General features: G+C 39.5%; 1 protein-coding gene across 9 annotated transcripts in view; it reads right to left on the reverse strand.

Moving 5' to 3' along the window:
- Positions 1 to 16,282, reverse strand: part of CTNNA2 (catenin alpha 2) — a 1,140,166-nt gene that overhangs the window by 100,199 nt on the left and 1,023,685 nt on the right. For all 9 annotated transcript variants that reach the window (NM_001133576.1, XM_063713280.1, XM_024241972.3 and 6 more), the window contains 2 exon segments: positions 1,716 to 1,872; positions 2,695 to 2,787. In NM_001133576.1, the coding sequence (NP_001127048.1) occupies positions 1,716 to 1,872; positions 2,695 to 2,787 (250 nt within the window).

The raw sequence follows: 16,282 nt of genomic DNA on the forward strand, positions 1-16,282 counted from the left end.
AGGTGGAAGTTGCCGTGAGCCAAGATGGCGCCATTGCACTCCAGCCTGGGCAACAAGAGCGAAACTCCATCTCAAAAAAAAAAAAAAAAAAAGTGGAAATGACAACATATTGAGTTCTTTTATCAGCTAAGCTCTAGATATGGTGATATTTAAATGAATTGTTGCTTTGACAAGTCATCAAAGACAAAGACCTTTGGAATAAAAAACAAGACAGGTTTCTGAAAGGAATTAGAGATTGGAATGAGAATGCCAGAGGTGGAAAAGGGAAGCTGAAATGAAAGCAGCAAGACCACAGGAAATTTCCTTTCTATCTTGACATATTGAGAATTATACAGTTTCTGAAAAGAGGATGATCTGGATTTTCATATCATCTCTGGCACCCTACCCTCTCAATGACTTAGTTTTCTTAAAACAAAACCTAGAATTACTAGTACCTATTTTATAGCATTTTGATAAGAATTAAATCAAGCAGCAGAGAATAAGGTAAATTCTAGTCACAGGCTGCATGTTACATCAATGTTCCCATCTGCCTTGGCTTGCCCCCATCACTGAAAAGCTGGCTTTTTGATTATCCATCAAATCTACAGATTTGACTACGCGGTTCTCAGACAAGCCCCAGTGGGAATTTATTATGTTTCTTCAGGAAAAGAAAAGACTGCAACTAGAAACATTTTCTAAACATGACAGCACCCCCTCAGAAATCACTTCCATACTGTTGCAGTCAGAGGTTCTGTCTGCCTGGTTCCCACCAACAGTGATGCAATGTCTCCCCCTCAGCCCTCAGTCAGCCAAGAACCAGCAGGTCATCAGGGCTAGTACTGCCCGAGTCAGTAGGTGTGAGTTCCACACACCTGTGTAGAATCAACACCTGGCCAATTTGAATTTCCAAGGGTCAGCTGGCTCTTTTAACACCTCACAAAGAAGGCTGATGTTTCCAGTGACCTCCTCCTCACAGAGATTCTTTCAGGTGAACTGGGCCAAATAAGTTAGCTCAAAAGCATTTGGAAAAATGTCCATTTGCTGGTTGGTAGACCAATCTTGAAACGGACTCCATGAGTCCTGTTAAATGTCAAACTGTCTCCACAGTTATTCATGTCTACTGGCATCCTCCAGTCTGGCTTCATTTACAAAGAAGAAAGTTATAATTTCAAGTGATGAGCAGTTCTATTTTCTTTCACTGACTTCCTTCTACAACCTCATAGACAAGTGCTCAAAGCCTTGATAGCTACCAAGTGCCTGCTAAGGGGTAAGTTCTGTGGCTGATATCTCTACCTGTGTAGAGGTTTGTGTTATCACAAACCTTCACTTGTTGGAAAAAAAAAAAAACTTAGCCAAATTGGAGTAACTGATCACCTATTTTTAAGACATAAACTGTGTAGATTAATGAATCCCATATTCCCTGGCCCTTTTTTACATGAGTGATTCAGATACATCAAAGGCCATCCTGATTTATAAACTCCAAACACTAAAAAGGAAAATAAGCCACCTTAAATAATGTATTCCCTTTTAATGCCTTGACTCCGTGTCTTGAAATAACATAAACACCGAAGCATTTAAGAGGGTGTTATAATCACATTTGCAGAGATGATCAAAAAAGCTCAAAGATCTAAGGAGTGCGCCTGGAACACAGACCCATGACATTTGTGAGACATTCCTTATCTCATTCAGTTACCCTCCTCCAGCTGCCTTGTAAGGGACCTGTCTGTGATGATTACCTGAGACAGAGAGGAAGTCATCCACTGAGGTGATGTCATCCACGGCCTCTGTCAACACTCGGACCTGCTTCTCCCACTGGTCTTTGAAGACATCCATGTTATCCTGAGCAACTTTGCTCTGTGGCCGGGCAGCCAGTGTCAGAGCGGCATTGATGACCTATTTGTTGGAAACAATCCAGAGACATGATGACTACACACTCCAAAAGAGGAATAAGCCGGTCAAAGACCCATGCACCCTGTACGTTCTACAGATAAGTGGGTTCTTGGTGTTCAGAAGGACAATCAAACACATAAAAGATAACGTAGATTTTCAACTACCATTCATTTTTGTTTGCTTCTTTTTAAGACATAATAGTTTGCCTCAGGTTTCAAAAAGCATTTCCTGGACAAGTCTCATGACTTAGCACAGATACAGCAGAAATGCAACTCTTGCTTTCCACATGTGCAAGTTTATGATTTAGCTGCTGAGACAAGGTAAATAGATATGGAACATTTAAATCATAACCCAAAACAAATAGAACAAAGTCAACAGGAGTGGAGAGTATAGTGACACAATCCCAGCTCCCTGCAGCCTCGAACTCCTGAGCCCCAGCAATCCTCTCACCTCAGACTCCCCAGTAACTGGGACTACAGGAATGCACCACCACACCCAGCTAATTTATTTTATTTTTTGTAGAGATGGAGTCTCACTATGTTGCCCAGGCTGGCCTTGAACCCCTGGCCTCAATCAATCCTCCCACTTCAGCCTCCCAGAGCACTGGGATTATAGGTGTGAGCCACCATGCCCGGCCCCTGCCATGGTAATTCTGAAGAGACTGGTGTGGTTTATTCTTTCTGAGAAAGGTAGAACTTGAAACAGCTCATAAATGATAAGTAGCATTTTTCAGCAAGAGGAAATAGAGAAAGAAAAGGAGGGGCACAAGGGCTGGAGTGGAGAAGGTCACTGACAGGCTTTTGAAACAAAGTGAAAGAGGCTTACCTGGGGACACAGGCTGTCAATCTGGGTGGCTGCCATCCGAACTAATTTCACCCCTTCTTCATTGTTGGAGATGGAACAGGCCAAATTGGCAACCTGTATTGAAGAGGATTTTAGTGAATATTAGGTTGGGGCAAAGGGAAAGTATACTGTTGCTCCGCCTTGTACCTTCTCTGGCAGATGTCTTTTCCAGGAGAATTCTTTCAGAAATAAGATAAGGGTATCCTGGCCTTCATGTAGAACCAACTATTACTACTTCTTATGCTAATTTAGGCATTTCTGTCAGAAGAGGCATTTCACGACTCTCAAGCACATACAAGGTTGCATTTTAACAGGGTTTTTGAACTGTTTTTTCTTATGAACTGCCTTGATCTGCCTACACTCTCTGGAGCCTCCTAAGACTCATCATCAAATGCAAAACCCTGTGATCTTGGCCATATCAGTACTCAGTTCTGACCCTGTAGAGTGAGAAGAATGCTACAGGCCATTATTTGGGCTTGAGAGACTCATAGTAAGCTGACAATTATGGTGCCCTGCCCCCAAAATACCTGATCTGCCTGAAAATTTTAGTCCACTAATAGCCAACTCAAATGTTATTAGAGGCCAGCTGTTATGAGCAATGTAACAAAAAGGCTCGTAGCATTCAATACACAATGGTGGAATATATTGTAAACTACAATGTGCAGATCTAGTATAAAGACATTCAAATTTGATGGCCTCCTTGCTTTCTGGCACCTTCCATCTTCAAAGCCAACAGTTGTTTTTTTTTTCCCCCTCCTTGGTTCCTGGCCCAAATTTGAATGTCTTCTTTTCCCCTCTTCCTTGGTTCCTGGCCCCTTCCGTCTTCAAACAGTTGGCTCTGAAGATGGATGGGGCCAGGAACCAAGGAGGGAAGGGGAAGCAAGACATTCAAATTTGATTTTTAGGAACACTATGCTACCCCAAACAGCTGGACTGAATTCAAGTTCCCAGGTCAAGTGGTTCAACTTGTTATTCCTTCTCTTGAAAGAGAGTTGGTAATTCAAGGTGAGATTGATTAGCCAAGGTCAACAGCCACAAAGCCACCATCAAAAGACCAGTCAGTCCCATCAGGCTGGTATCAAGACAACACAAGAATGGGGATATGAAAAGTCAAAGAAGAGGAGAAGGACAGCAAGGCGTAGGAGCTATGGAGCAAACAGAACAAGTGATTAGCAGAGAGAATCCCTGGAGTCTTGTGGCCACCTGCCTTTTTGGTATCCTGCTTATGTTTAATCTCCAAAACTGGGCTGCTCTCCTCCCATGGCTGAATGCCCTAGGATTTTAGAACGTACCACCCATGCTTATAGTTCCTAATGTGAAAGAAACCTTAGGCAGTATGACATAGTAAGAAGAGTACAGGCCTGGAGATCAGGAAGCTCAACCACTGGGCATCTTTATAAGTCACTTCACATTTTAGATTGCTGCTTTCTTATCAGCAATATGAGATGGGTTGAGGGTGATAGAATACTTTTAAAGATTACTTCAATAAACCATTAGTGTAAGGAATAGGGTTTTGGAGTTTTTAAGGGAGAAAGAGGATGCATTATATCTATTTCAGTGAGAAAATGTCCTAGGAGAAATTATGACAAGTGAATTCCAAACATTACCATTTAGTTTCTTATAATTTATAGTTTATCTTTGATTTTCATTATTTTACTTAGTTTTCAAAATAAGTGTGAAAAGACATATGCCTTATTAGGACCATTCACAGATACTGCATGCCATGGGCAGGAAGGTTCTTAGATGTGGGGCAGAGACTAACGATGCAGGTCTCTTAACTTCAATTTCTCTGTTATATCATAATGTCTTCTCTCCACATTTTTATTCATCTTTGTTACGTCTGTATTCTATATTCTAGTTCATTTTACAATCCAAGTGCCTGACTCAGTGCATGACACAGAATTGATGTTTCGTACATGTTTATTTAATAAATTAAACAATAGCTTGTAAACTTGGTGTAACTTATTGTAGACAGTAATTTGGAATACACAATGGATAAATGGTGCCCTCAAAAATAAAGTTGAGCTTCACCCTTAATTTGGCAAGACAAATGTTCACCTTCTGGCAGATGTTAACCAATGCTATGGTGTTAACCAATGGTTCCTACATTCTGATCTGTGGTACGAGTCCAGGATGCAGCTTCCCCTGTCCAAAGTGGCATGTGGGGGGGGGGGGAAAAAATCAGGATAGTGGAGAATCTTCTAGAAAGATATATGTATTTAAAGTTCTACCTTTTAATATTCAATTAAATTTTTCCTATATCTGCTTTTTTTGCCCTGTACAATCCCTGCTTGCTGTGTGAAAGACTTGAAATCACACTTCTGCAAACAGTGAATAACTGCTAGAGTTTAGCACAACAACAATATGAAAACTTAAAAATGCCCCAAGAATCAGGTAATTATTTGCATTTCTGTAAAAAGCATAAGAAAATACCAACACGCTTAATGAAATAATGGATCCAGACCAAGTCATCAGTGGTTAACATTAAAAAAAGAAAGAGCGACAACCAGAGATCATGTGTTTCTTGACTGACAAACCACTGTCTATGAAATATTCTTGCCAAAAAAAAAGAAAAGATCAGCCATTTAGGATGAATTTTCAATTTACAGAAAATTCAAGAGAAAAAGAAACATGTAAAATAAAAGTACATACATGCAATCATAAAAATCCTGATGGTTAAAAACTGTTGGAAAAAAGACATAGATCTCATGTGTGTCCTGAATAGAAAAAAACAAACTATAATATACATATATATATAAAAATATGTAAATAAATAAGTAAATAAGACTACATTTATGAAACCATCAAGGAAATTTATATATTAACTAGACATTTGATGATACTGAGGAGTTATTAATATTTTAAAGTATGCTAATGGTACTTTTTTTAAAAGAATCTATAGCTTTTAGAGATATATAATCAGGATGTTTATGGATGAAATGATGTTTGGAATTTGCTTCACAATTATCTGGGGTTAGGGAAATGGGTGGAAGTGTAGAAAAAACAAGATTGGCCATTAGTTTATAATTGTTGAAGCTGAGTGACAGTGTATGATGGTTCATTACACATTCTTTACTTTGGGATATGCTTAAAATTTTCCATACTAAAAAACATTTAGAAAAAAAGTAGCAGCCACAACGTATTATATCACCAGCTCTGGAAAACACTTTCCTGCATCTGTGCATGTCTCCAAGGAGCAAAGGGTAAGCTAGGGAAACCTGAGTATGGTTTGGAGTTGAGGCTTGCAGACAGTAGAGGGTACCTGCCTGAGCACAGATGAATGCTGTAACTGGACTCTGTCAGTCACAGCATAGCTCCCCAGATCGCAGAGCTTCCCACTTACGCTGACTGCGAGTCACCTGGCAGCAGTCGACCCTGTGGGACTTAGAGCTCAGAAGAGCTGGACTCTAACAGAGGGAAACGCTAACTAGTAACTTCCACATAGTGAAAATAAACTTTTCTTTGTGTATCTTTCGAACTGTTTTCTCATCCTTTGTTTAAATTAAACTCTATTATCCCTTAGGCCTAATGAGGTAAACTCCTCACCCAACAGAATCTTAGTAGGGGGAAACCAAGCTAGCAATGCTTGGCAAAAATAAAGAGCTGGCACCTCTTGATAGTCCTCCAGTTATTTATTCTCTTTAATTGTACCGATCCGTAAATCCTCAAGCCTGGCAGCCTATACTCTGCAACGCACTCCTGCTATTTAATTCCACTTAAAGCTCAGAATTTCATTCACCTTGTATTTTCTTTGGAAACATTCTGAAAATATTTCCAATATGATGCTAAGGATTTCAGTATCTTCAGAGGCAGGCTTACATATTTTAAGTTGGTCATGGGCTCTATCCAAATCCCTACCTTCCCTTTTTTCTTTTGGCTTGTCTTTCTCTGCTTCTCACTGGACCCATTGGCACAGTGGTGACTATCAACTTGGTTTTATATAATTTGATTTCTAGAATTTCATCAGCAAATGATCCTTAGCTTCATTGCTTCAGGCAGTCCCCAATCAATAATGTAGCTTGGGCCAGATGCAGTGGCTCATGCCTCAAAGCCCAGCAATTTGGGAGGCTGAGGCTCCTAAGAAGCCAGGAGTTGAAGACCACCCTGGGCAATGTGGCGAAACCTCATTTCTACTAAAAATACAAAAAATAGCCAGGGTGTGGTGGCACACACCCGTAATCCAAAATACTCAAGAGGCTGAAGCAGGAGAATCGCTTGAGACTGGGAAGCTCAGGTTGCAGTGAGCCGAGATCACACCACTGCACTCCGGCCTGGGTGACAGACAGAGACTCCATCTCCAAAAAAGAAAAAAATAATATAGCTTGAAATGCCAGCTAACACCTCAACCTCAACAACATCAGTCCAAGATAAGTACACACAGTAGGTATCTCAAAATTGTTTTTTTTTTTTTTTTTTTTTGAGATGGAATCTCATTCTGTTGCCCAGGCTGGAGTGCAGCGGCAAGACCTCAGCTCACCGTAACCTCCGCCTCCCAGGTTCAAGTGATTCTCCTGCCTCAGCCTCACCAGTAGCTGGGGTTACAGGCACCCACCACTATGCCTGGCTAATTTTTGTATTTTTAGTAGGGATGGGGTTTCACCATGTTGGCCAGGCTGGTCTCGAACTCCTAGCCTCAAGTGATCCACTTGCCTTGGCCTCCCAAAGTGCTAGGATTACAGGCATGAGCCACCACACCTGCCAGTATCTGATAATTGATTTCAACAACCTGTTCTTTAACTAGATCTCTGTTACAACACCAGAAACTGTGGTAAAGTAAATGTCCTATTTTTTCAAAGCTAATATTTTCTCCTACATGGTCAGTTTCTCATGATAAAGGGTGATAAAGGGGAAGTATGGAGGAGGAAGGGAATGGTGGACTGGAATTACTAGACATTTGAAAAGATTAATGTGAGTGAAAAAGCAGACAATAGATCACCAATACATTGCAACCCCAAAGATGTTGAACAATACAATTAAATCTGATAGAATTTTGAAACCTGCTTGAGGCAACCAAGCAGGAAACGTTTATGGGATATACTTTCTCAACTGGGTCCCACCTCTGCCTTCTCCACTCTCGAATTATTTACAACTTAACTGAAGCCACGAGATTTAATTGCCTTCCTGGAAGCTTAGAAAACAATAAAGCATTTCATTAAGTATTAAATTTTGAGCAATTTAGATTGATCTGGGATTTCTGAAAGTGGAATAGGTCATGACTATAGGTGGTAGAGTTCGTTGGTGAGCTAATTGTACTAAATACCTACCAATCTGTTAGAAAGGAAAGCTCTCCTTCTTAACTTCTGAGAGCATAATGGATCTGGGGAAGTAAAAGCTGAGAAGACTGGGCTAGTCTATCTCTGACTTAGCACCTTAAAACCAGTACTCTTGAGGGAAAGGAGGAAGCTTAGCAGCCATCATTAAATTGTGTGCTGCTGACCACAAAAACTTTAGGATTACGGAAAAAGAAGAGACCAGTGCTGCTAAGTGGAATCAGTAAACATATCATGGAGAGGTAAACTATCCATCCTGCAAGATTTATTTTACGATTGCCTGTTTAGCACTACTTTCTAGATGCTCAATGAATATAATTTTTTTTTGCTCTCCTGGGCACACTTTGTAAGTATGTGAATACTTAACATTAACAATATCATTAGCAGAACTAGAAAGAACAACAACAACAACAACAACAACAAAAAATAGCAAGGAGAGCCTATACCTATTTTTTGAAGAAAGTAACTTACTCCATTAATTGAATTTGTATTACAATTGGCATCTATCCTCTAACTCTTTAATAATCACCTCAGCAAACTAAAAGCAGAGTGACAATATTCCTGATAAGACAGTTAAAAATTGACAAAAATAACTCAGGAGGCTGAGGCACAAGAATCGCTTGAACTGAGGAGGTGGAGGTTACAGTGAGCCGAGATCGCTCCACTCCACTCCAGTCTGGGCAACAGAGTGAAACTGCATCTCAAAAAACAAACATGTGAATCCTTCCTAAAAATATATTGTGACCCAATCGCTACAAAGATAATAAAATAATACCTAGGAATACAATTTACAAGGGATGTGAAGGACTTCTTCAAGGAGAACTACAAACCACTGCTCAAGGAAATAAGAGAGGACACAAACAAATGGAAAAATATTCCATGCTCATGGACAGGAAGAATCAGTATCATGAAAACTGCCATACTGCCCAAAGTAACTTATAGATTCAATGCTATTCCCATTAAGCTACCATTGACTTTCTTTGCAGAATTAGAAAAAACTACTTTAAATTTCATGTGGAAACAAAAAAGAGCCTGTATAGCCAAGACAATCCTAAGCAAAAAGAACAAAGCTGGAGGCATCTGGCTACCTGACTTCAAACTGTACTACAAGGTTACAGTAACTAAAACAGCATGGTACTGGTACCAAAACACACATATAGACCAATGGAACAGAACAGAGACCTCAGAAATAACACCACATGCCTATAACCATCTGATCCTCGACAAACCTGACAAAAACATGCAATGGGGAAAGGATTCCCCATTTAATAAATGGTGCTGGGAAAACTGGCTAGCCATATGCAGATAACAGAAACTGGACCCCTTCCTTACACCTTATACAAAAATTAACTCAAGATGGATTAAAGACTTAAATGTAAAACCCAAAACCATAAAAACCCTAGAAGAAAACCTAGGCAATACCATTCAGGACATAGGCATGGGCAAAGACTTCATGACTAAAACAGCAAAAGCAATTGTAACAAAAGCCAAAATTGACAAATCGGATCTAATCAAACTAAAGAGCTTCTGCGCAACAAAATAAACTAGCATCAGAGTGAACAGACAACCTACAGAATGGGAGAAAATTTTTGCAATCTACCCATCTGACAAAGTCTAATTTCCAGAATCTACAAGGAACTTAAATTTACAAGAAAAAAACAACCCTATCAAAAAGTGGGCAAAGGATATGAACAGAGACTTCTCAAAAGATGACATTTATGCGGCCAACAAACATGAAAAAAAGCTCATCATCACTGGTCATTAGAGAAATGCAAATCAAAACCACAATGAGATATCATCTTATGCCAGTTAGAATGGCGATCATTAAAAAGTCAGGAAACAGGGCGGGTGTGGTGGCTCATGCTTGTAATCCCAGCACTTTGGGAGGCTGAGGGGAGTGGATTATCTGAGGTTGGGAGTTCAAGCACAGCCTGACCAACATGGAGAAACCCCATCTCTACTAAAAATACTAAATTAGCCAGGTGTGGTGGCACATGCCTGGAATCCCAGCTACTCAGGAGGCTGAGGCAGGAGAGTCGCTTGAAACCAGCAGGCAGAGGTTGCTGTGAGCTGAGATCACGCCATTGCACTCCAGCCTAGGCAACAAAAGCAAAACCCTGTCTCAAAAAAAGTCAGGAAACAACAGATGCTTGCAAGGCTGTGGAGAAAACGAATGCTTTTACACTGTTGGTGGGAGTGTAATTAGTTCAACCATTGTAGAAGACAGTGTGGCTATTCCTCAAGGATCTAGAACCAGAAATATCATTTGACTCAGCAACTCCATTACTGACTCAGCAACTCCATTATATACCCAAAGGATTATAAATCATTCTACTATAAAGACACATGCACACATGTTTATTGCAGCACTCTTTACAATAGCAAAGGCATAGAACCAACCAAATGTCCATCAATGATAGACTTGATAAGGAAAATATGGCACATATACACCATGGAATACTATGCAGCCATAAAAAAGAATGGGTTCATGTCCTTTTCAGGGACATAGATGAAGCTGAAAGCCATCATTCTCAGCAAACTAACACAGGAACAGAAAACCAAACACCGCATGTTCTCACTCATAAGTGGGAGTTGAACAATGACAACACATGGACACAGGGAGGGGGAACAACACGCGCTGGGGCCTGTCAGGGGGTGGGATGCAAGGGGAGAGAAAGCATTAGGACAAATACCTAATGCATGTAGGGCTTAAAACCTAGATGATGGGTTGATAGCTGCAGCAAACCACCATGGCATATGTATAGCTATGTAACAAACCTGCACATTCTGCACATGTATCCCAAAACTTAAAGTAAAATGTATAGTGACCATTTAAAAAGGCAAGATGTTTTTTAATCACACAACGAAAACCCCACACAGCTCACAGATCTTGATAAACTGCATCGTGGCTGTACAATTCAGTTTTGTGTGGACACCACCACAGAAAAGCAGCTCTGTCTCAAAAGTGCCACAGTCTTGTTTGACCACTCACAAGAAAAGCCTGGAAGGCTGAGCTTCAATTAGACATTAAAAACCTCTGCTAATAAAGTATTTAGGCATTTAACTCCAACGTGATATGAAGCACATCAGAAAAATGAGAACATTTTCCCTTTTTCTGGCCCTGGAAAAAATGTAATCAAATTACATTTTTTAATATTTGTGATTCTGTTCTGTTTGAAACACCAGCAAATATTCAGGGCATTCAACTCCCAAACACCGAATCATTTCATTAATTTTTACAGCTTCAGGTATCATACTGGTGTTTTAAGAACACACTATTGAAATAAAGCAGAACAGCAATTCAGAGGTCCATAAAGCACTTGCTCCTCATGTTAATATTTCATCATCATTGTACATTTGAGAATAAAATGAATTTATTTACTATTAAAGGGGAATTACTTGAATTTATAGTCAGTCACATGGCCATATAAAACCACAGAGAGGATAGTGGCACAGATTTCACGCAAAACGTTTTTCTCTAAAACTATCATCACGATGAAAAGTGCTGCGGTCTCCATCTGAAGGTTTATTCATCTATCTGTGCTGATGTAATTAGTACACATGAAGATGTTAACATATGTGCCTATCTTCTACAGAACCTCAAGGTTCCTACAGAACATGACTCCTATAATACAGATGGAGTTTCACAATTCAGTAACAACGGAAATGATACTCCTCCCTGAAACCTTTGAGAGGCAAGACAGAAGCAGCTGGTAGACAAACAGGCTCACCCTTTGACGATCAGCTTCCAGGAAGATGGGTATAGGAATAGGCTAAATGGCCACCAGCAAAATTGGACTTGAGGAGAGTCAAGTCTGGCTGCCCAGAAGAATATTTTAGGAGTTGTCTCTCTTTCCTGCTGAGGTATTATGGAATCCTTTTAAAATGAGCAGCTACACACTGGGATAAGTTTATCAGCCTGATTAACAGTCACTGCAGTTCTAAAGGATAGAGGAAACTTAAAAAGCAGTGATAATTTGATCAGGGAAGGATGCTCAGTGGATGTCAGCAGCTGGGGGCTTAAGTACACTGGGGGACAGGAGGAAATGGAATCAATTTTTCTTGCCTCTGTTTTAAATGACCTCTATAAAGCATCTGGCACTTTTGGTCATTCTATATAGTTTAATTTTAAAAATCATAATTGGTAAGACCTGGGCTTTGCAGTCAAGCAGCCCAGGGTTTATGTTCTGACTCTTATTCTCACCAGCTGGGTGAGATGTGTTGCATCTCTGAGCCTCAACTGTGTCTCAGTTATAAAATATAAATATAAAATATTACAATGTTGCAATAAGAGATTAGCTAACCCAGCACCCAGTAGGGATTTGACAAATGTTACTGCCATAAGATGCAATTTATTGAAAGGTCACTATAAAAGTGAAAATATATTTGAATGACGTTATCCAATCATTGATCACTCATTCAATAAATATTGAGTGCCTATATATGACAGACATGGAAGATACAAGTAAAATATTACTTATGCCCTAGATGAGCTTATGTTTTGGTGGGAAGACAGAATTTAACAAAGTAATGCATTAAAAGTTTATATTGTGATGAGTATTACAAAAGAAACAAGAGGAAGACAATGATAAAAACTGAAGGGAGCTCTATGTGATCACTTGCACAGTTTATCCCTCAGTTTTGTATAAAGTTACAACTCTCAAGTTACAATTCTTTTTGTCACTGCTTATTTCAACCCGTTATATCCCAAATATTTTATAGATCTTATATATACTTTTAACCAAATTTTTTAATGATTGAATAAGATTCCCTAATGTTGTTGCCTCATTGTTTGGTAAATTAATTCCTTGCTGTCATACATTTAGGGAAGTCTCCAATGTTTGCTATTACTAAAAACAAAGTAATACACATCTTTAGGCATCTAGTTTTTGCTCCTGTCAGAAGTGAAATTTCTGCAACAGGAAAATTGTTATGACACTTGTTTACCTGTGACCATAGTCCTTGCTGAAATGTCCCTGGAATGAGTGAATTGCCAATTTTCCAGTGCTACCAGCATTGCATCCCATATTCCTCAACACTGTTTCTTCTTGACTTCTCTACCAACATATCATCTGAATGTGCTTCTAATTATTCGTTGTATAAACCGCAAGTGCAAATCAGGATTGCTCAAGTAGCCACTTCACATTTTCCCAGCTAGACTGAATTCTTGCAGGACAGAATCCCTACTTTACCCCTCCACACATATCTGGGATCACAGTTGCTGAATTCCAATTTTTTGAATTTACTAACTCCCACAAACTCTCTTCATGTTGTATAGAGGACCATTCAATTTGTCATAACTTAGTCATACATAGAAGGACCCTGAGTTCTATGATCCAGAATTAGGAGGAAGTATAACTTTTCCGTATCGGTTAATCAAATAAGTTTATCATCAAATTAGCATACACCAGCTAATATCAAGTGAACCTTATACAACATCCTGCCACATGGTACAATGAAGAAATTTGTTCATGGTCCCACCAGGCATTGTACCCTTGACTGTAGTTATACATCTATAAAAACACAAATCTGCATTTTCTAGAGCTCTTCTGGGATGTAGAGCAGCTCTTTTGCCTGTGTTCTTAGGGATACACACACCACTAGCAAATGCTGTTTGCATGCCTCTGCCCAAATTACAGTGATCAGTCTGCCCTGGTGACTTTAATGGAGGTAATCACCAGCTCACATTCATGAACAAATTGATGTGCCTGCTTCATAGCTGAATCATTCAGCATAAATCTATACCCTTCATATATAAAAACCTCAGTGGCTTAAAATAATGCAACAAAGCATCACCTAATGCCTTCTTGATACTGGCTCATCAATAATGTGTGGTTATGTGAAAAGGATAGAGAGGCTTATCACGTCTTACCTTAAACCATGCCGGGAATGTAATGCCCTTTTAATTACTAAAGGCATCAGGAGATTTTTTTTCTCCATCTTTACATGGTGGAACTAAAATCTTGCAACTCTCCACTATTATTTAGTTTTCAGCATCTCATGTAAGTAAATGAAATCTCAACTTATTTCCAGTGAATAAAACATGTTGACCTTCATATATGTGGGCTGCATATTATCAGGATGAAAACTCCAGGATCCATCTCTAGCAATGCAGGAGGGCTGCACTGAACCATCCGGTGCTTGACATTTAACGGAAGCCAAGGAACATTTCCAGAATGAAGATCCAGATGAATAAGTAAGTGCAGCTATTCTCTAAAGCCTGGTCTCCTACATTTCCAGATGACAAGTGGAAGTGTGGAGTCAAGGCCATATCCACAATGCAGGATGAATCTAACCATCCTAAACAATATTGGATCTGTGACTGCAGCCCGCTTCACACAGAATGAGGAAGACAGTCATGAGTCCCCAGTTTATGTCCCACATTGTCTTCTTTTTTTGTGGAGGGGATGCCTCCACCAATTAAACTAGCAATCTTCCAAGGTTCAATTCAAAATCCACGTGTTGCTGAAGGCATCCCATTCATACAACCAGTAGAAATAGATCTCTTCCAAATACCTTCAGGCTTACTGGCTGTGCTACCCACTGCAACTTACCACATACTATTGTCTTATCCATTATTTATTATATGGATGGAGGATACCTACACATGGAATTAGATATATAAATCAAAGATATACACATAGCTATCATGTATCTTCAACTAAATTTCCACATCTTTGAGGATAATGGTTGTATTTTTATTTTCACCCTTGTGGCTCCCTTGGCTCCGTGTACAAGACCTTGTAAACAGCAGCTATACATGTGGTTCCAAGGCAGCCTCCCTGTCATGGGTGCTTTCTTACCTCCTGCTCCCATCTGCCCTTACCTCTGGGGTACAGCTCTTTCTTATCACTGTTGGTTTACCTAGAAAAGGATGTTAATTGATTAATCAAAGTAACTATTCACTAAGGTCATATTTTCTTCTCCTAGGTAATATAACACCTTAATCTAATTAAGATGTTCCTGAGCCCTTTAGAGCTTTAAACAAAAAAAAAAAAACACACACACACACAAACCAAAGAGTAGTTCCTTCTAATCCATGGGAAATACATTCCAAGAACCCCAGCAGATGCCTGAAACCACAAATAGTACCAAGCCCTACATACATAATGTATTTTCCTGAACATGCATACTTATGATAAAGTTTAATTTATAACCTGGGAACAGTAAGAGATTGACAATAACCAGTAATAAAATAGAACAATTGTAACAATATCCCAGCATTATTACTCTTGCACTTTGGAGCCATTATTAAGTAAAATAAGGGTTAATTGAACTTAAGCACTGGGATACCTCTACAGCAGATCTAATAACCAAGAAGGATACTAAGTGATGAAGGGGCACATAGCCTCTACAGTGCATATGCTGGACAAAGGAGGCTTGACACTCAGGGTGGATGGAGCTAGAAGGCACAAGATTCCATTATGCTATTCAGAATGGCACTCAATTTAAAATGTCTGAGTTATTTCTGAAATTTTCCATTTAATATTTTCAGACCACAGGTAACTGAAACTCCAAAAAGCAAAACTATGGATAGGAGGGGCTACCATATACTGTTGAAATTTCAGGCTCCCCAGGCAAGCTTTTGGGGAAATACATAAGGATGAGGAGTTTTTTCCCTAAACTCTGTCAACCCTATCTAAAAGTTCTTTGGTCTTTCCTTCCTCTGACCACCTGTTTCTATAAATAAAGTCATATTGGAACACATCTTTACCCTTTTATACATATTGCCTATGACTGCTTTTGCATGACAATGGCAGATTTGGGTAGTTGTGACAGAGACCATACGACTCACAAGCCAAGATCTCTTACTATCCCTTTACAGAAGAAGATTGCCAACCTCCAGTTTAGATGAAAACTTGGTCAGATTTAACCATTTAATTTTTTCCGACCTGTCAAATATGCCAAAGCATCGTCATAGCAGGAAATGAGAGAAGTATCAACTTACAGTATTTATGACACAAGTAAAATCAAAGTTAAGTGGATCGAGGAGGAGCATAGGTTCTTAAAGAATAAAAATATGTGCCCCTCCCAGGTCTCCTTAAAGCACTAAGTCCTGGGGCCAGAAAACAAACAAACAAATAAAAAACCAGGAGGAGATAGGCATGGAGCAGAAGACCCAGAAGGACCTCTAGGATATTCTCCACCATCCCAAACATTTAAAAAAGAAGTTTGCAGGTGAACAGAGAAGCAATTCTGAGTCAGTACTGCCATCTGGCTTACCTCTCAATGTAGCACCATCAACAACCTCTTCCTGAAACTGGAGGATCACTCTAGAAGCCTCTCTAACCAAGAGGCCA

The sequence above is a fragment of the Pongo abelii genome, chromosome 12 (assembly GCF_028885655.2).
Source record: "Pongo abelii isolate AG06213 chromosome 12, NHGRI_mPonAbe1-v2.0_pri, whole genome shotgun sequence".
NCBI classification, from domain to species: domain Eukaryota; kingdom Metazoa; phylum Chordata; class Mammalia; order Primates; family Hominidae; genus Pongo; species Pongo abelii.